General features: G+C 48.4%; 1 protein-coding gene across 2 annotated transcripts in view; it reads right to left on the minus strand.

The window, feature by feature from the left end:
- The window catches only part of PRKCB (protein kinase C beta), a 183,175-nt gene that overhangs the window by 50,004 nt on the left and 109,752 nt on the right, over positions 1–23,419 (minus strand). For both annotated transcript variants that reach the window (XM_083712071.1, XM_083712070.1), the window contains exons 6-12: positions 22,966–23,122; positions 21,360–21,494; positions 15,212–15,308; positions 11,754–11,900; positions 4,376–4,549; positions 1,516–1,607; positions 1,231–1,293 (exon numbers count right to left, since the gene is read on the minus strand). In XM_083712071.1, coding sequence (XP_083568197.1) covers positions 1,231–1,293; positions 1,516–1,607; positions 4,376–4,549; positions 11,754–11,900; positions 15,212–15,308; positions 21,360–21,494; positions 22,966–23,122 — 865 coding nt within the window. The remainder of the gene's footprint in view (positions 1–1,230; positions 1,294–1,515; positions 1,608–4,375; positions 4,550–11,753; positions 11,901–15,211; positions 15,309–21,359; positions 21,495–22,965; positions 23,123–23,419) is intronic.

The raw sequence follows: 23,419 nt of genomic DNA on the forward strand, positions 1-23,419 counted from the left end.
TCGCCTTTGACTGGACTTAACCATCCAGGGGTACTTTACCTTTACTGTACTTAACATTAACTACAAACCCCAAAATTTGGGATCATCTGCAATCCTGTGCCAAAGTCTTGCAGTTGTTTAGCAGCATTTTGTAGCGATAACTCCGCATTTTGAAGCACCCCACAAACTGAGCAACTGATACATCAAACATGGACAGGAACAGCTGGCCATTGCACTCATGCAGTAGCCAATGACATGGATTTTGAATTCTTGGCGCCGTTTTCTGGGACAACAACATCATTCCATTGTACCTTTAAGAAGAAAGCTCTGCCTTCAATGGGGTACAGGCCAGGGGGGAATAAACGGAGACAACAGCATACAGAAGGCAGAGCAGAGCTTTCAGCAATGTGCCTTAGGCAGCAATCTTTTTTTTAAAAAAATGATAAATACAGGTGATACCAAAGCGTCTTTATTTTCCATCTGTCAAATGTTGGGGTGGTGGTGCGATATGCTATAATGTCAAACGCTTGTCTCTCCCTCCCCACAATTCCTGGTGGCTTTCCCTAGAGCCAGTCAGCTGTTTACAGGAGGGAGCTAGATGTTCTCCAGGGCTGCTGAGCATTTTTTTTGGGGGGGGGAACGCTACTCAAATAGAAGAGGAAGTGGGGAGCGAAGTCAGGGGTGGGTGGGATAATGCCTTCTGCATAGATTACTGCTCTGGGCAGCCGAGAGCCTTCCAAAGCCACGTCCTGGAATGTTTAGCAGCCAAACAGCAAATGGCAGGTTTTTACAGCAAGACTCCAGACAAATCACTTCTGAAGTGCCAGCTTTATGTGTCAATGATGAGGCAGCGTCGGGCCCTCCCCGCACTGCGAGCTGCCAGCCGTGGTTTGTCAAGCAAACAAAGATTTAAGACCACGAGCAAAGGGAAGCCTCAAAGATGCTCGATCAGTCGGCTTCCCTACAGAATCCAGGAGGAGGGGAAACACACACACAAAACACCACATTTGTTTGCAAAGCACTGGCATTCGGAAGTCTTTGGCTCTGCTTGCTGGAAATGCACTCCATGGACGATGGCCAAATGGCCACCCGAAAGGCAAGCTGGTGGCTTTTTTAGAGCACCAGGAACCACGTCCCCATGCAGAAAGCCTTGAATGCACACCCTCAATGCCAATCGCCTGTCGAACAGGAGGGGAGGTGCTGCTGCTGCTGCCTTTCTAGAAGCCCGAGAGAGAAAGCATGCCCACCTACCGATAAATGATTCCTTTGTTATGTAAGAAGAACAGGCCAATGGCTATCTCAGCTGCGTAGAACCTGCAAGTAAAGATTAGAGACGAAGAAGAGTGATAACGAAGGGAGGCACCTGGAAACGGAAAGCTTTGCTATCTAATTACAGCATGGGGCATCCAGCGTGGAGGGAGAAAGTCCATCTGCCTGCCCCCCCCATAATCCAAGGGAGACCCTTTGCCCCCTGGGGCCCCCAAGCCATGTTTGACCTCTTAGCCTGAGCTTTATATTAGGGAGCATCCAACTTACACAGCGTGGGGCTCCTTAAACCGTCCAACCTGTTGAATCTGGTACATGAGATCGCCGCCGTTCACATACTCCATGACGAAATACAAGCGGTCCTAGAGAAGGAGAGGAGAGGAGAGAGAGGCGTAACAGAAGCCCAGAGGTGGCTAGTGCCCATTGGGACTGGTAGGGCAGGAAGCAGGGAGGCCAGCAGCAGGTGGCGCCAGAGCGAATGACAAGCAGAGGCTGAGTACTACAAGCAGCTACACCGAGACTAAGGAGGAGGAAGCTGGCAGCCAGGGACACCCTCTAAATGGATTGTAAGTAAGACAGCAGGCAGGTGGGTATTGCCTGGGTGCAGAGTAGGGTTGCTGGGGCAGTGCCCCATTGGCCCTAATGTCCTGCAAATCACCCAGAGAACGGTCAGCAGATCCCTGTAAAGGTAAAGGGACCCCTGACTGTTAGGTCTGGTCGTGACCGACTCTGGGGTTGCGGCGCTCATCTCGCTTTATTGGCCGAGGGAGCCGGCGTACAGCTTCTGGGTCATGTGGTCAGCATGACTAAGCCGCTTCTGGCGAACCAGAGCAGCGCACGGAAACTCCGTTTACCTTCCCGCTGGAGCAGTACCTATTTATCTATTTGCACTTCGTGCTTTCGAACTGCTAGGTTGGCAGGAGCAGGAACTGAGCAATGGGAGCTCACCCCATCGCGGGGATTCGAACCACCGACCTTCTGATTGGCAAGTCCTAGGCTCTGTGGTTTAACCCACAGCGCCACCCACATCTACCTGTATTAATGAAAATCTCTCTCTATATATATATATATATTAGAGAATGGTGAGAACGAGTAGTTTGGATTGAGGCAGAAGTGTATGAGTAAGGTGGGGGTAGGGGTGGTTAAGTCTGTTTTCTTGATCTAAATTGCCCGTTCTGGAACTGCTGTATGTCCCATGGGGCTAAACACACAGCTGCTTCTATATGTTTAGCTGCACATACACAGCAACGCAGATCCAACTTTCCTTTTAGCAGCTCAAGCTTTTTGTATGTTTTTAAGTATTCACTTTCCCCCTCAAATTTATTGCTTCACCTTTCTGTAAATTGCTTTGAAGGTTTGCTTTTTTAAACAACCAGGCAGTTTATAATTTTTTATGAAACAAACAAATAAGTCAGCACACATGCCCCCCGCCCCCCCCCATTGTATCATTCACAGCAACCCTGTAAGAGAGGCTATGTTGAGAGATAGAGACCGGTCACTCAGCGAGCTTCAGAGCTGAGTGGGGATTTGAGGCGATTCCTCCTCCATCTCTACACTGGAGAGCTGCTGCTGCCAGTCTGTGCGGACAATACTGAGCTAGATGAATCAAGGTCTCAGGGGAAGCCAGCTCCCTGCAGTCTTTGTTTTGGCTGTGGAGGCTCTGATCTTCTTTTGCGGGGAAAAAGATGGTGCACACATTTAATCCACTCTCATTTTATCCAGGATCAGGAGGGTCACTCGGGAGCAGGTGGAAGGCAAATCCAGAGGCCCCAAAACACCTGGGCAAAAAAGTTAATTCTCTCCCCCTTTGAGATGAAGATTTGAGATTTTCATCCTTGCCAGCAAATGGGAAGAGCAGCTCTGGCTGAGACTGCTCTCCTCCAAATCAAAGCGCTTTGTACTCAGCACCTGATAATACCCTCTGCTACAAATTTTGATTACGTTACCAATATGATTACCGCTAAGCTACAGGCAGGTCTCCGGGAACTAATCCTCTGCCGACACACTTCAGATGTCAGAAAGAGAGACGTGCAAAAGGAAAAGCTTCGCTGCATGCAGGAGTTTCATTAGCGAGCGCAGAGAAGGGCCCAGCCCCACTTGCCTGCCGCTGCAGCAAAACGCCTTTTGCAAAGCCAAATGGCTGGCTGACATTTCAGTGTAATCCTCCAAGCTCATTGTAGGAAGCCTGAAAGGATGGGCCTTGCACTGTGCCTATCGCTGCCTCCTCTCCTCTTCCTTATCTGCAGCCAGCCCCGAACAGTTGTGGAAGCAATGACTGCTCCCTTTGCAAGCGGTCCCCCCAATGCCTCTGTTTATTTCGGACCGGATGTTCCTGATGATTCATTGCTTTAGGGCAGATGGCCACAATCTGGTGCCCTTCAGCTGTTTTTGGAGTTCAACTCCCACCAACCCCAGCCAGTAGAACCATGTGGTCCCTTCTTCATCTCTTTCCCTTCTTTAGTCCTCCTTATGGCCACAGCCTCTGTCCTTGCCTTCCACCCACTCTGCCCTGGACTCCCTTAGCCCCCACCATCTACTGAGCACCCCAACATACCATCTCCAGCTCCTCTTCCTGCCAGCAAGACAAAGTTCCTCCCATCTCTCCTAAGCTTCCCCATGTTGTCCAGTATCGCTTGGTGGCATTGCCTGGGATCAAGGCAAGGATGCTCTCTGTTCAGCTGAGATCAGGGGCTTCCAAACTGTGGTCCATGGACCATGTGGTGCTTGTGGGAAGATGAGTGATTGCAGTGGCTACTCTGTGGTTCTTGGAACCTGGTGTTCCGCCCAGAAGGTGAGTTAGATGGATGGTGTGGAGGGGAGTTTGTTGGAGACATGGCAGGAGTAAGGGAGGAGGCCCTTGAAAGGAGTGGAGGGGATTAGCAGCACAGTTAATGGGAGGCTAGAACGGAGGCATTTAATCTTGATTCAATTACAAATCACCTAGCATCCAGCATTGCTCACTGCAATTTCTTCAACAGACAGAAAAACCATTAAGTGGTCCGCCAAGACCCTCAGCAATTTTCAAGTAGTCCATGTGGGGAGTTGGGGGGGGGCTGGAATGTGAGAACTGCTGGCTTGGAAACTGTGCAGGATCTAGGGCAGAAGTGTGTGAGCATGTAGGGATCCTTACCATGGTTTGGAAGCAAGAATGAAGCTGTGTTAGGAAGGGGGGCTTCCCGGCCAGAGCCAGCACCCGCTTCTCCACCATGGTGCATTCCACATCGTCGTCTTGGATGACCACATCCTTCTTGAGGATCTTCACAGCGTAGAGCTCGTCGGTCCCTTTCCTTTCAGAGAGCATCACCTGGAGGAAGACAAAGGTGGTCACAAGGGAGATGGAGAATGAGCAGACCTCCTGGGCTGCTGCTTTGGCTGCTACTCTGCATGCCAAAGTAACAACATCACGGGACGGGTGGGGAGGTCCTTGGAAGCCTTGCAGGAGAAGGACTGTGAGCAACATCATGGGAGGGGTGTTCCTAGGACCAAGGTGGAACTGTCAAGCAGCCTTGTCATTTTTGCTGCCGGGTTTATTAATGTAATCTTATTCTTTCTAGAGTCCTGAAACGTTGTTGTTGTTTTGCCTCTTGTTATGTTTGCTATAGGGTTGTTGGTTTATCATGTTATTACAAAATTGTTTTGCAGTGTTTGATTCAGAAATGCATTCCTGTCGTCTTGGTTGTAAATCCCTTTGAACGTGACTTTGTGTGTGGAAAAGCAGCATACAAATAAAACGATGAATTTATTTTATATTTATTAACGCACAGCAGGTGCTTTACCACAGAGCTACTGCTTCCCGCTAAAAGTATTGCAAGACACTAGTCCTCATGGTTTGGATGCCATCTGGCACAGGGCTGGCGTTCAGCAGCTCTGTGTGATGTTTTGAATTACTATGACATTATTGAATTGCATTCATTCCTTCGTTGTTTGCTTTATTCATATGTTATAGTGATTGTAATGCTTGCTGTTTTTTTTAATGCTATGGTGAATATTGTGAGCTGCTTTGAGCTCAACATTTGTTGTTGCAAAAACAGAATACAAACTTAAAATCAACTCAAAATCCAATAAAGCAGCTCTCAGCTATAGTCCTTTCCAAAAGACACAGGAACATAAAAAGATAAAGGTAAGGGGACCCCTGACCATTACGTCCAGTCGTGGCCAACTCTGGGGTTGCGGCGCTCATCTTGCTTTATTGGCCGAGGGAGCCGGCGTACAGCTTCTGGGTCATTCTGGCGAACCAGAGCAGCACACAGAAACGCCGTTTACCTTCCTGCCGAAGCGGCACATATTTATCTACTTGCACTTTGACGTGCTTTCGAACTGCTAGGTTGGCAGGAGGCTGCTTTATACTGAGTCAGAGCCTTTGTTCATCCACACCATTGGTCCATCTACACTGACTGGCAGTGGCTCTCCAGGGTTTCAGGCAGGTTCCCTCCCACCCCTACCTGGAGATGCCACTGGGGATTGAACCCAAGAACTTCTGCATGCAAAACAGGTGCTCTACTGCTCCAGCCCATCCTTCTGTGAGTGAGATTGAAGAAGTTCACCCATGCCCATTTGGCAACCCCTCACCTGCCCATTTGGCTGCCCCGCAAGCCAGCCCACGCCTCTTCCCCTGTGTGGAATAACTTGTCCCCCTAATATTTTAAACCAGTTGTGGCAAGCTGCAGATTTATTTATTACAATAAACCCGAGCCGCAGAGCTTCCTGCCAACATAATTTTCTGTCGTTAATCAAATCAAGCCGAAGGAAGGCTCCCGAAAAATGCCAACAACACCCTGCCAGTTATTAAGATACATTGCTTCAATTTGTTGTGGTATTGCTTTGGAAATCAACACGGCCACCTCCCCCCACCCCACAACCTGCTCACTGGCCTGTGGGGTTCAAAATGGACGTTATATTCCCTGGAAATGGATTGTTTTGCCACACAGTCGATCGGCATCTTGGTAGGGGGGATTTCCAGACCACCTCGCCTGACTTTGATCTACTCTGCCCCAGGATCCTTCCGATCTGCAACATCAGATCGAGCCCGCCCCTATGACCTCTGAGCCTGCTCATCTGCTTCTCTGGACCAGTAGCTCTGGAGCAGATTCCTGGTCTTGCCTTTGACCTGGGCAACTCTCATGCTTCATGTGGTCTGACTGGCTACTAGGCCTGGTACCCCCTTCTTGCATTCTACTTACTTTGCAGTCTTATTTATTTATAGGCAATTCATGGAAATTGCACATTCGGTAACATAAGTACGCCCATATTCAACACCACAAGTTAATAAAAGTTAAAGACAAATGCTGAAAGAAAAATAAAACTCTAAAACTGCAAAATAACCCCACTTGCCTGGGAGTCAGCCCTCTTGAGTTTAATACTTCGGAGGAGGCCTGGTTAGGAGTATCCCATACAGTGGGGACTGGGGGACTTGTGGCCCTGCAGGGGTTCACAGAAGCATAGAATTGTAGGGTTGGAAGGGATCCCAAGGGTCATCTAGCGCAACCCTCTGCAAGGCAGGGATCACAGTTGAAGAATCCATGACACGATTCTTTGTTGGACTCCAGCACAGTTGGTAAAGCACGAGTCTCTTAATCACAGAGTCGTGGGTTCAAGCCCCAGGTTGGGCAAAAGATTGCGGCACTGCATGGGTTGGGCTAGATGACCCTCAAGGTCCCTTCCAACTCTATGATTCTGTGAACTCCTGCCAGCCCCTGCAGCCACCAGGGTCAATAATGAGGCATGATGGGAGTTGGAGTCTGACAAGATATGGAGGGTCATAGAGGTTCTGCATCTCTGCTTTAAAGCTACAAAAATCTAATACAGTGTCAGATGAAATCACTATGCCAAAGTCCAAGCAAATTTCTGAAAACTACAGAAAACAATATTCAGTGATCTTTGAAGTGGTACAATGGGACAGTACACCAGGCTGTTAATCAGAAGGTTGGTGGTTCGAGGGACAGTTGTGGACAGGATTCATTCATTGCATGGGGTTGGACTAGATGACCCTCAGGGTCCCTTCCAACTCTGCAATTCTCTGATTGCATGATCTACAAAAATCATTTAAAAGATTTTTAAGACTGAAAAGGAGAGCCAATCTTTTAGTGCATTGCATTATGGGAAAACAAAGATGGCTGTGCAGCTGAGGGAACTATCCATCCAGATAGGAGACATCCCAGTACAGCAACCTACCAAGGGCCCTGAAAGCTCTGGAGCTGTCTGTGGGCCCCTAAACAATTTGTTCAAAGTACAGCTTGGGAATTGCAGACAGTGGTTCACAGCTCTATAGTGGCACCTAGTGACCAAAAACAAGCATTACAGCACATACAAAAGAGAGGGCAAAACGCCGCCATTGGTTATCATTCAGAAATTAAGCATTCCCACCCCCTCCCACCCTAAAACATGCACATACACTGCCAGAGATTCACTCCAAACCAACACAACAACCCACAGAACAAAAACTTCGTGTATCACCTTATAAGTCTTTTGCCCTGTGGACTGGATGGCAGCTTCGATATGTGGGGAGGTGATTTTAATGGGGGAAATAACCTTGGGGGAGGGGGGAATTATATAACCCCCTCCCTGCAGCCCTAATCCATATCAGCACTTTTCGCTGTCCCACCCTAAAGCTGGTATCAACAGCCATGCAGGTTCCAAACTCATCACGTCCAGTTTGGTCTTTAGACTGTTTGGCAATGAGATACATTCAAAAAAGAAATTGGATGTGTTGGGAGAACATTCCCCGGAGTGTAAAACACAAAAATTAAAATCGATTATATTTCAAGATGAAAGCAGTCCCCGGAGAGCGGGCTCCAGTCACTGTAAATAATTCTCTAATGGTTCCCCAACGCTGCTCAGGCAATCGAATTTGGCTCCTGAAGGGTGAACATCTCCCAACAGATGGGGAGACGGTGCCCAGGGCTGGTGTTCGCTCCTTGCAACCTCTGCAAGAGAGGAAGAGGCAGCCATTTCCTGGAGTACAGAATTAAATGGGGGGTGGGGGTGGGAGAGGCTCCCGAGGGCTTGCTACAGCAGCCCATGTTTCATGCAGTAGCCTTTGTACAGCTTGCAAATGTGCGACGCCATGCAGGCGGAAAGCCAAACTGTTTCACACAACTGCAAAAGATGGGGGGGGGGAACAAAACCCCATCCTTTGGGGAGATACTGGCGTACAGCACAGTTTACTCACGAGAAGTAACTCGCATGAGGGAAGGAGGAGGAGGCTTTGGACAAAACCCCATGCTTCACAGAAGCATAGAATTGTAGGGTTGGAAGGGATCCCAAGGGTCATCTAGCCCAACCCTCTGCAAGGCAGGGATCACAGTTGAAGAATCCATGACACGATTCTTTGTTGGACTCCAGCTCAGTTGGTAAAGCATGATTCTCTTAATCACAGAGTCGTGGGTTCAAGCCCCAGATTGAGCAAAAGATTCCTGCATTGCAGGGGGTTGGACTAGATGACCCTCGTGGTCCCTCCCAAGTCTACAATTCTATGATTCTATGTCTGGACAGAAAGCCCTGCCAGGCAGCTGCATTCAACTTGGGGTACAAAAGTAAGAATGCAAGAGCCTCAGAAGAGCCTACTGGATCAGGCCAAAGGGTGCTGCACCCTGGTCTCACATATCCCAAAACTGCACCCACCCCCCAAAAAAGTGTGCATTAGGGGGGGGGAGTGGTTTAAAATGATCATTTTTTTCTTGAGGTCCTTTTTTAAAAAAATGCAAATTCCCACAGAAGTGCGATGAACTGAAATTTGCCAAAAGATAGGGGGAAAGAGGCCATTGCAAGAGTGCGATTGACGGAGCTGCCTTGAAAACGGTTGTAAGCTGGTGCTGCAGCCTCTCTCAGCCCTTAGTCCTGTTGCAGAAAGAAATAGTGCTGCCCCCTGAAGGGGCAATGAAAAGAGAAGGGTCTTCCTGGACCCCCTGTCCTCATCATCACTGTCGCCCCAGAAGACACTCTCAAAGCAGCTGTTGTTTCTCCTTCCTTGCACAAGACGGGAACCTCTAATTTGATTGATCCTCTCCATCCCCTCTCTGGGCCTGCGAGGCTTTCCAGTGCAATAAAATCAGTGGCCAGGTTTGCGCCATCTCCACCGAGACTCCTATCTAGCTTTGCCTGACTCTCTCCAGCTAAGTGAGGGGAATGCTAATCTTGCAGATGCAGCCTCTGGTGCCAAAGTGTTAACTGCTTGGCTCCCAAGTCAGGCTTTTCTCTGAAATACACTCTACCAGCAGCAGGAAACAGGGGTGGGGGAATCAGTGAATGGAGGAGAGTTAAGCATGGGAACCTGACAGGCTTCTGTCAAATAGCTGACGAAGAGCTTGCAAGGTGCAGCAAATTCTCAGAGACACTTTACATCATGGGTAGGCAAACTAAGGCCCAGGGGTAGGATCCGGCCCAATCGCCTTCTAAATCCGGCCTGTGGATGGTCTAGGAATCAGTGTGTTTTTACATATGTAGAATGTGTCCTTTTATTTAAAATGCATCTCTGGGTTATTTGTGGGGCCTGCCTGGTGTTTTTACATGAGCAGAATGTGTGCTTTTATTTAAAATGCATCTCTGGGTTATTTGTGGGGCATAGGAATTTGTTCATATTTTTTTTTCAAAATATAGTCTGGCCCCCCCACAAAGTCTGAGGGACAGTGGACCGGCCCCCTGCTGAAAAAGTTTGCTGACCCCTGCTTTACATCATCTTGGAACCTCCGCCACCTGCAAAATGGCCGTGGTCCTCTGATCTGTGCTGCCTGGCCTCAGGATAGAAGGGCAGTTCATACAAGCTTGCTTCCTTGTTCTCCTCCTTCCCCTCCTGTCTACCTAGCCCCCAGGACACTTTCAAACCAGGAACGTGACTTTCCCTTCACATTCCTATCTTGACCTTTGAACTGGGGGTTGCATACACCAAGATAGCTCAGTTGGTGGACTCCTAATCTTAGGGTCATGGGTTCAAGTCTCGCGTGGGGCTAGATGACCCTTGCTATAAGATCCACTATCCTGTAATATTACATATGAGCCTGTTCTACTGATGAAGCCTAGGATGGCGAAACAAGGCTAATATTCCGGAAATCCTTGTCTTAGACTCTGTGAAAGGATTCTGTGGAACTGTAACAACCCTTCATGTGGATTATTGGACTCTATGAACAGACAGGTGGAATAGACACTTATACCTGTATGGACCTTATGCATGAACTGACTAGAGAATGAACTGATCCGCTGGGTCTTCTGCTTTTTTTGTTGAACTTTATGAGACTTCCGTTGAAATCTACAATTTGACACAATGAATATTATACCTTATTTATTCAAAAGAACAGCTGGTTACATGGGACGCGGGTGGCGCTGTGGGTTAAACCACAGAGCCTAGGACTTGCTGATCAGAAGGTCGGAGATTCGAATCCCCGCGACAGGGAGAGCTCTCGTTGCTCGGTCCCTGCTCCTGCCAACCTAGCAGTTCGAAAGCACGTCAAAGTGCAAGTAGATAAATAGGTACCGCTCTGGCGGGAAGGTAAACGGTGTTTCCGTGCGCTGCTCTGGTTCTCCAGAAGCAGCTTAATCATGCTGGCCACATGACCCGGAAGCTGTACGCCGGCTCCCTCAGCCAATAAAGCGAGACGAGCACCGCAACCCCAGAGTTGGTCACGACTGGACCTAATGGTCAGGGGTCCCTTTACCTTTACCTTACAGCTGGTTATGTCTTGTGTGTTTAATGTGCGAAACCCACAAGCAGGAGTCGAGCACAAGAACCCTTTCCCATGCTGCAATTCCCAGCAACTGGGATTAAAAAGCATTGCCGCCTCTGACCGCAAAGGCAGAGTATAGCCATTGTGGCTAGTAGTCACTGATAGCCCTCTTAACCTCCATGAATTTGTCCAGTCCTCTTTTAAAACCATTAAGTTGGTGGCCATCCCTGCACATGGCTTTCCCCCAAAGAATCCCAGGAACTGTTGCTTGCTAAGGGTGCTGGGAACTGTAGTTCTGTGAGGGGGTAAACTACAGTTCCCAAGATTCTTTGAGGGAAGTCATGTGCTTTAAATGTGTGGTGTGGACTTGCGGCTGGTGCCTCCACAAAAAATGTGTATTCCGTGTAGCTGCAACGCTAGGATTCTCATGAGACTTTATTTGTGAAAGGATCTATCAGATCTTAAAGCTTTGTGGCATGACTGCAGTTTATACGAACACAGGAAGCCACGTTACACTGAGTCAGGTCATTGATCCATGCATGTACATATTCATTCATTTGCTCTAAAATTTATATTCTCCTTGTTAGGCTCCACCGGGCTCTCAAAGCCACTCGTATGAAAATTCATAATCAAGCATCAAATCACCATTAAAACCCAAAGCATCATCAGTTAAAACAGTCACTCAACAATGATTACAGTACAGCAGAAAGAATATTTAATTGCCTCACTCCTCTCCCCAAGCACCAAAAGCCTTCCTAAGCTGAAAAGGGCTTTTGAACCTTTTAAACCAGCTTTCTTGAAGCCAGGAGACATCAGACCAGGCAGAGGTCCTGGGAACATCCAGCCACGCACCTTTCCAAAGCTTCCTTTGCCCAGCACCATAAGGAAATTGAAGTCCGACAGTTTCATCCGATCGCGGCTGCCGTTGTTGTCAAATTTGGAGATGGCATTGGCTGCTTTCTCCTCCGCAGCCTTTGCTCCTGGGCCGATTCTGGCTCTCTTAAGGGGAAAAAAATGGAATTTATTGATTTACTTCCCCTCTCCCAAAGGGCAGTGAAAATACGAGACAACCTTGGCTTCCCAAATATTTTGGACTAAGCCGTCACAGCCATCTTGGAGGAGATTGGCAGTCTCACTGCAGCTTCAGTGAATTAAATTAAAAAGGATCATTCGAGTGATCTATACAAGCTAATCTCATGGATGCAAAGTCAAATGATTTCACAGGCAGCCTTGACTGCACCTAGCTGTGCCTGCTCTCCTGGGCGGATTTTTCATTCATACACCGTACAAATTTTCACCTCAAAACATTCTTGTTCCATCCCTGCTCAGTCAGACTTTGACAATCACTGACAACCCGTGTCCGAGAGAGCTGAACAGACAAGCAAATCACTACTTTTCAGTCAACCTGGCATATTTTCATTGCACATGCAACATCGAGAGAACATGGCTAAAGGCCTCTGAGAACACATGACAACTTGTGAAATGATACTTTTGTTTAAAAACTGCAATGACTTAAAAGCTGAACGTAATTAAAGAGACGTTTGGTGCTTCTGTGGCGAGGATGGTCGAATATTGATGTCTGCTTCTTGTATAAATAAGTGACAACAATAAAATATTTGGGGGAGAAATACCATGATGATTGCAGCTCGTGTACACATGATCCTAGCCAGTGCAGGGGTACGCACACCCCTAAACATTTTGTGGATCTAAGTTTGGCCTCATTGAAGGGCAGTATTACCCCTAAACATTTTTTTAAAGAAAAAAAAGCACTGATCCTAACTCTTTGCATTATCCTGCACTGATCCTCAGCTGCAAGTTCTTTTTTTTTTTTAAAAAAGAAAAGCAACATTTCCTTGGACATAAAGACTTGTCCCACAATGGCAAAAAGGTAGTGATTCCTCCTTTGAAAGAAGTTTGAATGAAAATGTGCGTGTCCGATATGGATGGCGGTTGATCAAGCCTGCTTTGCAAAAGGGACAAACAATGCTTATTCCGTTTGCAATTTCCAATCCCTGCTGACTGTTTAAAAGGAGCTTTGCCGGAAGAATGGTGAACAATCACATCCCTCGTGCAAAGCCTTCCCTTCCCCACCGCAGTCTGGTGGCTAACTAATTCACCGGAGCACAATTTGTTAAACAACACACGCGCACAGAGACAGAGCTATCTCACAATTTATTCGTTTTAATGTCTGAAAAAATATGTCACATTGGAGGAGCCTGCCCAGAGCTCAGCCTAGCATGAAATTCCATTAAGCCGATTCCAGTGGTTTAATTGGGGCAGCTGCTCCGAGCGCAAGAGAGAAGGTTTGCACGGCAGCCGCAAAAGAGGCTTCCTGGTATCACCTGGTGGGGGGGGGCAAGGCTCCCTCTGCTACCAAAAACACCATTGGAGAGCTGGAACGCAGAGTAAAATTGGCAGATGCAATGCTCCTTTCCTGCAAAGAGCCAGTAGCAGGGTCCAATTCATTTCAGCATCCCCTTGCCCTGGGGTGTTTTCACCTGGAGCTAACAACCTGGGACTAGTTTACCTGTGAGATCAGATTACCTCACCTGTGCCCCCTTGACCACTTCAGTCTGCAGAACTGGCACTGTCCACAGGTGCCACATAATACCCATTCCACATTGGTAAGAACTCCATCTTTGAGTGTGGAAGCAACTGAACTTTGGAACTCCCTGCTGATTGATAGCAGGCAGGCACCTTCGTTGTATTCTTTTTTGGTGCCTGCTAAAATCATCTTTGTTTAGACAAGCCTACCCAGTTTTTTAGAAAGTTGATTCATGTTTTAATCTGTTTTGGTCTACACTTGTACCTTGGAAGTCGAACGGGATCCGTTCCGGAAGTCAGTTAGTCTTCCATAATGTTAGGAAACCAAAGCTCCTGCAGCCAACTGGAAACCACGGAAGCAGCATGGACGTTTGGCTTCCAAAAACCATTTCAAAACTGGAACATTCACTTCTGGGTTTCGATCACCCAGGAGCCGATTTGTTCGACAACTAAGGTGTTCGACAACCGAGGTACGACTGTATTGTTATTTTAACTTTTTGAAAGTCTTAAATTGCTATTAATTCTTCTTATTGATAATCTTATTGTTGTATCTTTTCATTTTGCTTGTAAAGCACATTTTTCTTCCCAATCAGGCAGAGTATAAATTTTATGAAATAAATAAATTCTGAGATACTGGATGAAGGAACAGATCTATCCCAAGCATCACACATAAGCTTCCTGTTCCTCTAAGCATGGTGCTAAGAGCCAAGGTCTTGTGCTGCAAGTCCACAGTTCCTTACTTTAGAGGAGTGTAGCCCTGAGTCACATCTCTTGCCCACCACCTTCCAAGGGAGTCTGTTCCCCTGGCAAAAAGCTCTTACCATCAGAAGGTTCTTCCTAAGGTTTAGTGGGAATCTCCTTCCCTGTCATTTGAATCCGTTGGTTCAGATCCTCCCCTCTGGAGCAGCAGAAAACACGCTCACTCCGTCTTCAATGTAACAGCCCTTCAGATATTTGGAAATGGCTATCCTGTTGCCTCTCAGTCTTCTCTTCTCCAGGCTAAACAGATCCAACTCCCTCAACTGTTCCTCATCAGGCTTGGTTTTCAGACCCTGGAGCAATTTGGCTATGCTCCTCTGCACACTTTGCAACTTGTGAATCTCCTGTGGGATGTAATCCACTGGGAGCAGTCAAATACAACATTCCTTGTTTTGCTAGAGTTGACATGTTTGGTCCAGCCAGTCGAAACTTCCTGTTCCTCCTGGCCTGGAGCATCCTTCCTTGTATGTTACTAGTGGGTGGGCGTGACCTTTCCAGACCTGGTAAAAGGCCAAGGCATGCTGCCACTCTCTCTCTTTTCCATCTTCCTTTCGTCCTGCAAACTTGTTGGACTGCTAGCTTGCAGTCTCCCCAGCTCATCTCCCATATGGGGTAAACCCATTTGTATATGCTTGTAACTTTAAGCCTAAAGCTCTGCCTGATCATGAGTAAACCTTCTTCTTATTGCTTATGAATAAGACTGTGGTGTCTTTATTCTTTTAGGAGGGTATTAAAAGGGGATCTTACCAGGAACATACAATTCAATCTGAGGCAGATTGAATGGCATAATAGTAAGAGGTTCTAACGAGCCTGCAACCAGCTTTCTCCTGTGTGTGAGAAGGGGAATGTAAACTCTGCAAAGTAAAGGGCAAGTTAGGAAGGATATTAATAAACCATATATCCTCTCCTGCCACCCTGAACATTCCCACACCTCCTTCTCTCCCCCCTGGAATGCCTCATTCAGGGGAAGGATGTTGAGGGGTTGGTTCTTTGGAAGCGCTGCTCACCTCAAACTTCTGCCTGAGCTCTTCATTCCCCTCTTCGCCTTCAGGGGGCACAGGGACGTTGAAGTACTCCCCTTCCTCCTGGCTCAGCAGCTTAAACCTAGGCAGGGGGAAATTGGGTAAGCAAAGCAGAACCAGAGTCAGAAGCTGCAACCCAAGCAAGGTGAGGTGGGAAAACAATGGATGTGGCTAAAGGACCCAAATGAGCTCTAGAAAAACAAGCTCTGGTCTAGAGCCTCTAGTCTAGTTGGAGACAGACTCAATTCCAAGGTAATGGGAGGGGGAAGCTGTGGGATGTAAACACAGGAGCAGTCAATGACAACATTCCTAGAGTGTGCATCTTATAACATGGGGAGGGATGTCTGTCCAGCAAGCAGGTAAACTTCCTGGGGATGGACTTCCTCCGCATGTGACCAGAGGTGGGTGTGGCCTCACCTGTGCAGGTAAATGATAAAAGCACAGGGCAGGCAACCATGCCTCTCTCTCTGCCATCTTCCTTCGATGAGAAAATATCTAAGGATGCTCTCTTGCTACAAGATAGATTCTAAATGTATTTTACCTTTTTAAGCTGTCTGCCTTCTGGGATCATATTGTGAACAGAACGTGAGTAAACTCTTTTATACTTTTATAAAGACTGTGTCGTGTCTTGTATTTTAAGAGGGAACAAAGGGGAAATTACCAGACTAATTATTATAGAGGTTCTAGCGAACCTGTGCAGACGTTACCGTTGCGAACTTAAAGGGGAATGTCTATAAACTCTGCTGATATTTTGGGAACTTGTTAGCACAAGTTGGATTAGGATATAATCTCACAATATATCCTCTCCTGCACCCCAGAACATTCCCACAGAAGCACCCTGCCTCCATTAAACTATTTATGGAGTCCTCCACAGCACAGGTAATTGCTTTACTTTTGTCATTTATATTCCACGTTTTAAAAAATGATCTAAGCCAGTGTTTTTCAACCACTGTTCCGTGGCACACTAGTGTGCCGCGAGATGTTGCCTGGTGTGCCGTGGGAAAAATCGAAAAATTTGAAAGTTTTTTTTAAAAAATGTCAATTTTTCGCCCACTAGGCGGGCGCCGGACTGTGTCCACCCTATTTTCCATCCGTCCTGGCTGGGGATCAGATCGGATGGGATCGGATGAGAGCGGACAGGCGGTCCGCTCTCATCCGATTCCCCATAGAGAGCAGCAGGGCTCTGACATCTCCCTCTCCGCACACAGTGCGGAGACGGAGCTGTCATCCGCCGGCTCAGCGGGGATCAGCGGATCGATCCCCGCTGAGCAGAGAATGGTCTGCAATGTTTTTGTTTGCCATTAAAGAAAAAAATATTAAACATTTTCTAATGGTGGTGTGCCTCGTGATTTTTTTCATGAAACAAGTGTGCCTTTGCCCCAAAAAGGTTGAAAAACACTGATCTAAGCATCCATGTACACTCAAGGTGGCATACATGGTTCTATCTCTCCACATTTAATCTCCACAACAACCCTGTGAGGTAGGTTAGGCTGAGAGGCAGTGACTGGCCCAAGGTCATCCAGTGTCAAGGAGCTATCAAGCGAGACCAGGTCATCCACAAGGCAGGAAAGCATGGGAGGGGAGGGGCTTTTTCTCTGGGCTTGCAGGGCTCATTGCTCGACAACGTACAGGACTTTCCTCAAGTGGGGTGTCAGAGGGGGGAAAGAGCCAGAGGGACTGGGACTGTCCTGCTGCTGTGCAGCAGGGACAACCTCTGACTCCCCTCTGTCTGAGTCTGCACTCACACTGTGACTCTCAGCCTCTAACCCTGTCTTGGAACACCCTCCTTCACCTGACTTCCCTTGATCGCTCAAAACCCCTGCTTCTACCTCCCAACTCATCCCTTCCCCAGACTGCTCTTCAGTGTCCGACCACCAGGATCCTGGATCTACCGTATTTTTTGCTCTATAAGACTCACTTTTTCCCTCCTGAAGAGTAAGGGGAAATGTGTGTGCGTCTTATGGAGCGAATGCAGGCTCCGCAGCTATCCCAGAAGCCAGAACAGCAAGAGGGATTGCTGCTCTCACTGCGCAGCGATCCCTCTTGCTGTTCTGGCTTCTGAGATTCAGAATATTTTTTTTCTTGTTTTCCTCCTCCAAAAACTAGGTGCGTCTTGTGGTCTGGTGCGTCTTATAGAGCGAAAAATACAGTAAGTCGTCTTCTTCTGTGTCCTCCTTGCAATGCTTTTGGGCAGCTGGCTCCCACCACTTTTTCTCGTCCAGCCAGTCCCTGACACCCAGAGAGCTTTATGGCTGAGTGGGAATTTTGAACCCTCGTCTCCCAGGTCTTAGTCCAACACTCTAACCGCTACACCATACTGGCTCTGTGATTTTCTAATCTCCAAGGCTGAGCAATCCCAGAACAGTATCTCCATCACCCTTTCAGGAAGAGCTTTCTACAAAGCAAAGACCCCCCCCCCCCAAGGAGAAGGGAGGGGAGCAAACAAACAAACAAACAAAATCTAATAAGCAATTACGGGGAATCATGGAATTGTCATTCAGCTGTGAGTCAGTTTCTGCCGCTGGAGGCGAAGCTCCAGTTCTGTCAATGAGATCTTTTCAGCGGAGAGGAAGAGTTTATCAGGGGGCCATTATCGGCTGAGCGCGGCGGTGCGCCTGACTGGCAGGGAAGGAACAAAGCAGGATTTGCATAATGCAAGGACGGACCCTTCCCTTCAACTCCGCGCCTCCATTTGCTGCGGCTCTTTAGAGATGAAAAATGCACTGGAGACTCCCACCTCCCGGAGTTTACTTTAGCCAAACACTGTGACAAGGAAAATTACTTAGATCTCCACTTAACGGTTTTTAAAAATGCAGCAAGGAGCTGTTTACCATATTTTACATGCTCTTTAATGTGCGCCCATCTCCCCGCTGGAGACGGCTCCACAGGTGGCAGCGAGGGCTTGGAGGAAATTTGCAATTTGTTTTCCTTCGGAGAGCTTGCGGCAAATTCAGAGGAGGAGTGGCCCGTCGCGCTTGCCTCAACCAACGCCCCTCCGGCTCATCGCTGCCAACCCTGAAGACCTTAAACTCGGCTCCTCAGACTGCACTGAAGCAGACTCAGATGTGACATGGATCTGCTCCTGGGGCTTGAGCAATGTATAGTTGGCAGTGGTGGCGGTTGGTGCCAACCAGAAGCGGCGCCCAGACTCATTTGCAACCCTGATCCCTCACGCCAGATCCAACTGCCCCATCCCTGCTTCGCTTTGACAGCCCACAGCAGAAAACATATGAAGATAAGAAGAGTCTGAAGATCAGGCTAGTGGCCCATCTAGTCCAGCATCCTGTTCTCAAAGTGGCCAACCAGATGCCCCAGGAGAAGTCCTTGTAAGCAGAACCCAACCACAAGAGTATTCTCCCCTCCTGTGGCTTCCAGCAACAGGCATGACTGCCTCTGATCACAGGGGTAGAACACAGCTATTGTGGCTGGCAGCCATTGATAGCCTCCCCCTCCTCCATGAATTGGTCTGATCCTCTTCTAAAGCCATCTCAGTGGGTGGCCATCTCTGTCTCCCATGGGAGTGCATTCCAAATTGGTCCATGACTTACTGCTAATGTCCTCGTAGCATTTTGGGAAAACCATTTGGTCAACGGACCGGTTCTCTGTCTGCCGTGCAGATGGAAAAACATCCTGCTGTTTGCCTATGCTTTGGTCAGGTTTCCACGGGTAGTTCCTTTGAAAACTCAGAAAACCCAGACCTCCACACCCCTTAAGCAAGCCCACTGCCCTCAGGTGCTATAGAGAAGGCTGCTCCATCATCAGAATCAAAGGAGGGTTCAAGTGGGCAGAAAGGGGTGTGTGTGATTGGAGAAACTGAGGTAGGTGTGTGTGTATATGTCCAGTAAGCACAGCGACTAGTGGATTTACAACTGTGTGTGTGAATCCATCAGGAGACTAAGATGGTAACACAGATAGCGAAGACAATCTAGCTCTGTATTGTTCACACTAACTGGCAGCTGGGCTTCAGCTGGGGTGTCTTCCCAAGGCTTAGCTGGAGATGCCACCAGGGCAAATTTAACCTGGGACCTTCTGCATGCAAAGCAGGTGCTCTACTGCAGAGTCATGTCCCTTTCCTAAAAATAAAGTCCTTGTGGTTCTGATTTAAATGGGAACATAGGGAGGTGCCTGATATCGAACCAGACCATTAGTCCACCCAGCTCAGTATTGTCTATTCTGACTGGCAGCAGCTCTTCAGTGTTGCAGACAGGGTGCCTCTCCCAGTCCCACCTGGAGATGCCATCAGGGGGATTGAACCTGGGACCTTCTGTATGCACAAAATGTGCTCTGCCACTGAGCTACCACAGCCCTTCCCCATTTGGCATCCTGGAACAGAGCAATCCATGGGATTTCAGGACCTGTTGCCGTTAGCCCAGGATGTCAATGGACCTAGAAATCACCCTTTTGACTTCCACAAATATATTTCACAAGCGCTGACTTGGTCAGGATGGCATTAACTTTCTCCCTTGGCTATGCTCTGCCCTCACAGTTGGGGTCAGTGAAGCTTCATAATACTAGTTGCTGGAAACCACAGGAGGGGAGAAGGCTCTTGTCCTTGAATCTTGGTGGTGGGCTTCCTACAGGCATCTGTTCGGCCACTCTGAGATGTGCTATTGGTCTTATCCAACAGACTCTTCTTCTGTCCTTCTGTCCCCCTTGGTTTCAAAACACCACCTTCCAGGATGAATCCTCAAATCCAGGTGTTGAGTTTGACAAGGAAAGAGTCCCCCCTCCAGCTCACAGAAGGACCAGCTAGATCTGCTACCTGCCGCATGCACAGAAGTTTTATAGGCATTCTGGTCTGCTCGCTAAGGTCACCCAACTCTTCAGCACCAGGAGCGGGAAGGAAGAAAATTAAAATCCTGTTTCCTGCTGAGGGAGATAAAACAGAAACAAACAGGCCCTACTCCTCTGGGAGTTGATAGGCCCATGCTGCCCGCCTCAACTGACAGTAATTAACTGCTTTGGACAGTGTTTCATTTGAGGAAACAGGGAAGCCTCAGCAAGTAATCCCATTCTTCACATCCACAGATTAATCTTTCAGCCTAGGGAGGGGCAGGAAGCCTCTTTGCTGGGTTCTCTGCAACCAACTCTGCCTGGTGCAGATGCAAACTGGGCTCCTAAGGATCAGATCCCTCCCTGGCAATACACTCCCACTGTTTTGTTTCAGCCACCATGGCCTCCAGATGTTTTCAACTACCTCTCCCATGAGCCCCAGCAAGGACAGCCAGTCTGGTGTAGTGCTTGGAGTGTTGGACCAGGTGTGGGAGACCAGGTGTCATGAACCGACTGGATGTAGAAGAGTGGTGGGAGGCACCATCTGGAGAACCCCCAAAGGAACCCTCAGGGGAAGAAGGCTCAGAGCCAGGGGGATGTTGGAGAAGAAGGAACAGACTGGGGGAAGGAGGCATTAGAAGCTGAAGAGGCAACAGGGTTTAGGGAGCAGGAAGAGGCTGTGACATAGGGCAGTTCAGACTCAGAGGCAGGAGAGGAGGCTGGAGGGGAGTGGGCCCAGGAGACAGTGATGAGGCAGGCTGCTGAAGAAGCTAGGGAGTCTCCCCCTCCTGCTGTGACCAGCTCCCCTTCCCCCTGGTCTCCTAGAACCTGCAGGGGAATGAGGAAGGAAGAGCAAAGAGAGAAAAGATGACGGAGATTTAGGCTGCTAGGAGAGGAACCGGGAGGGAAACCTTACAGAGCGGTGGGAAGGCAGGGACCTTCAGTCCTCACAACTGCTTCATTGGGGCAAGACCTACTGGGAAGGGTTGCTGCAACCACTAGGACCGAGCTGTTTGGGTTTCTTTGAATCAAGAGTTGACGTCACTGACATCGGGTGCTTTGTGGTTTTCCTTGCTGACGTACGCCTGACTCCAGTTCCTGACACCAGGGCTCAAATCCCCACTTGGCCACCAAGCTCTCTGGGTGTGACCTGGGGCACCAGTCTCTGCCTCTCAGCCTAACCCACCTTGCAGGGTTGTTGTGAGGATAAAATGGGGAGAACCATGTATGCCACCTGAACTACTTGGAGGAAAGGTGGGACAGAAATGGAATGAAATAAATAGATAGCAAAGATCTGGAGGGCACCAGCTGGCTAGTGATTGCCCTGATCCAAGCCCCTTCAGAGGCAGGTCCACCTTACCAGCCATCCACTCCAGCTTTCAGCAGCTCTGAGATCCCAAAGGACAACGACCCCATGAAATCATTCCGACTGGTCAGATCCCAGTCCCAGATCTCCACAGATAGCCTCCTGTCCTTGTCAGACTCTTTCAGTTGGCTGGTAGAAACAAAAGGAAGGAGGAAAGAGATTTTAAAAGGCATCTTCTTTTTGGAGGGAGCTATATCTGCAAGCTGCTTCCACGCCTTCCAGGTGGGCACTCAATCAATCAGCAGCTATGAAATGAAGCCACGGTTTTCGGCGGACGTGCCTCCTCTAATGCCTCATTTCCTGACAGGGTCCCCTTCAAATGGAGGACCTCAGAGCGCCTGGCGATTGAAATGCAAGGCTTTGATCAGCGCCAACCCGGAGCGTGAGATGGCATTCTCAGCATTGCTGACAGGATGGGTGCGAGGGAGGAGAGGAGCTGAAGAAAGGAGCCTGCCGCTTCACTCTGAAATCCGCTTAGCGTTTCTCAGCAATTAAAGCACAGCATCATTTGCAACCCATTCATTCTAGGGAGGCACCAGCCCTGCAAGGAGGGACCGGTGGGAGGAAACTGGGCTCAGCAGGGGTGTTGCTATGGGTGGGTCTCTGGGGGGTCCCAGGCCCTGGGTGTTTCCAGGAGGGGGCGGGAATTGGGGGGGAATTGAATTGGAGGGATGTGTTGTAGTTTACTGGGGTAATGAACAGGGTAACTGAAGACAAATTGAATTGCTTTGGAGCAGGATAATAATAATAATAATAATAATAATAATAATAATAATAATAATTTTTTATTTGTACCCCGCCCATCTGGCTGGGTCTCCCCAGCCACTCTGGGTGGCTTCTAACAAAGATTAAAAATACATTAAAATGTCACACATTAAAAACTTCCCTGAACATGCCTTCAGATGTCTGTTGGGAAAATAATCTGGGGTAAATGAATGAAAGAAGGACTGCTGTGGAGTTGAGCACAAGCAAATCAAAGCATTTATCTGAGGTGGCCTGCGTGTGAAATTTGTCTCTTTGCCTTTTGAGACATTTAATTTCTAAATCTGCATCTATACATAAGAATCAGCAAATGCCTGTTTTGTGCAAACTGGTGCGCACAGACTCTTCGCAATGGTTTCAAGGTTTAGTCCCAGCCACAGTAGGGTCTCAGCTGGGGTGTAGGGTCTGAAAAAACACCCATGACCTATGGAAGTTCCCCATTCCTTGCTTAGGGAATAGCTGTCATGTGACACCTTCCTATACGCCAAAGGTAACAATCAGAAGCTCTGCTGCCATGCAGTAGGAGCCCACAAGGTGGCTCCCCCTCCACACCACTGTGGCACCTGCATCCAGGTGAGGCACCACAGTATGGGCATCTCTCACATGGTTGGGGCTCCTGCTATTACCCTAAAGGTGTCAAGAAGGAGTCATCATGGCCATTCCCTGACCCTTTGAGTCAAAAATCTGGAGCAGCAGCGAAGGAGAGGGTCGCCAGCCAGCCAGCCAGCCAGCCATCTCCACCCCACCCCACCCCACCCCACCCCACCCCTTCTGTTTCACGTTGGAGTCCCAGGAACCCATCAGAAGATGTCAAAGGTTGTCATTGAGCCGTACTCACAATTTAAAGGTCTCATTCCACTCAGGGTTCAGAGAACATTTGATGGTTTTAGTCTTCTGTTTGCTTTCACTTTTCGGGTCAGGGATGAGCTTGAGTTTCACATACGGGTCTGACAAGCCGTTGGGATCCATTGGAACCAGATTTCTGGCATCTCGTACTGGAAAGGGAAGAGAGAAAGGACTCAGTGGGAAAGGGCCAGGGCATCCTGTAAGCCACCCAGAGTGCTATAAGCTGCCCAGAGTGGCTAGGGAAACCCAGCCAGATGGGTGGGGTAGAAATAATAAAAGTATTATTATTATTATTATTATTATTATTATTATTATTATTATTCACTCTCTATCTTTCATTTGCATACTGGAAACACCAAGGATAAAGAAAGGTTTTTCTCCCTCTCTCATAACACCAAAACTCATGTGAGAACAGGATGCTGGACTAGATGGGCCCTTTTTGGCCT

Source organism: Podarcis gaigeae, assembly GCF_964106915.1.
Source record: "Podarcis gaigeae genome assembly, chromosome: 14".
Lineage (NCBI taxonomy): Eukaryota > Metazoa > Chordata > Lepidosauria > Squamata > Lacertidae > Podarcis > Podarcis gaigeae.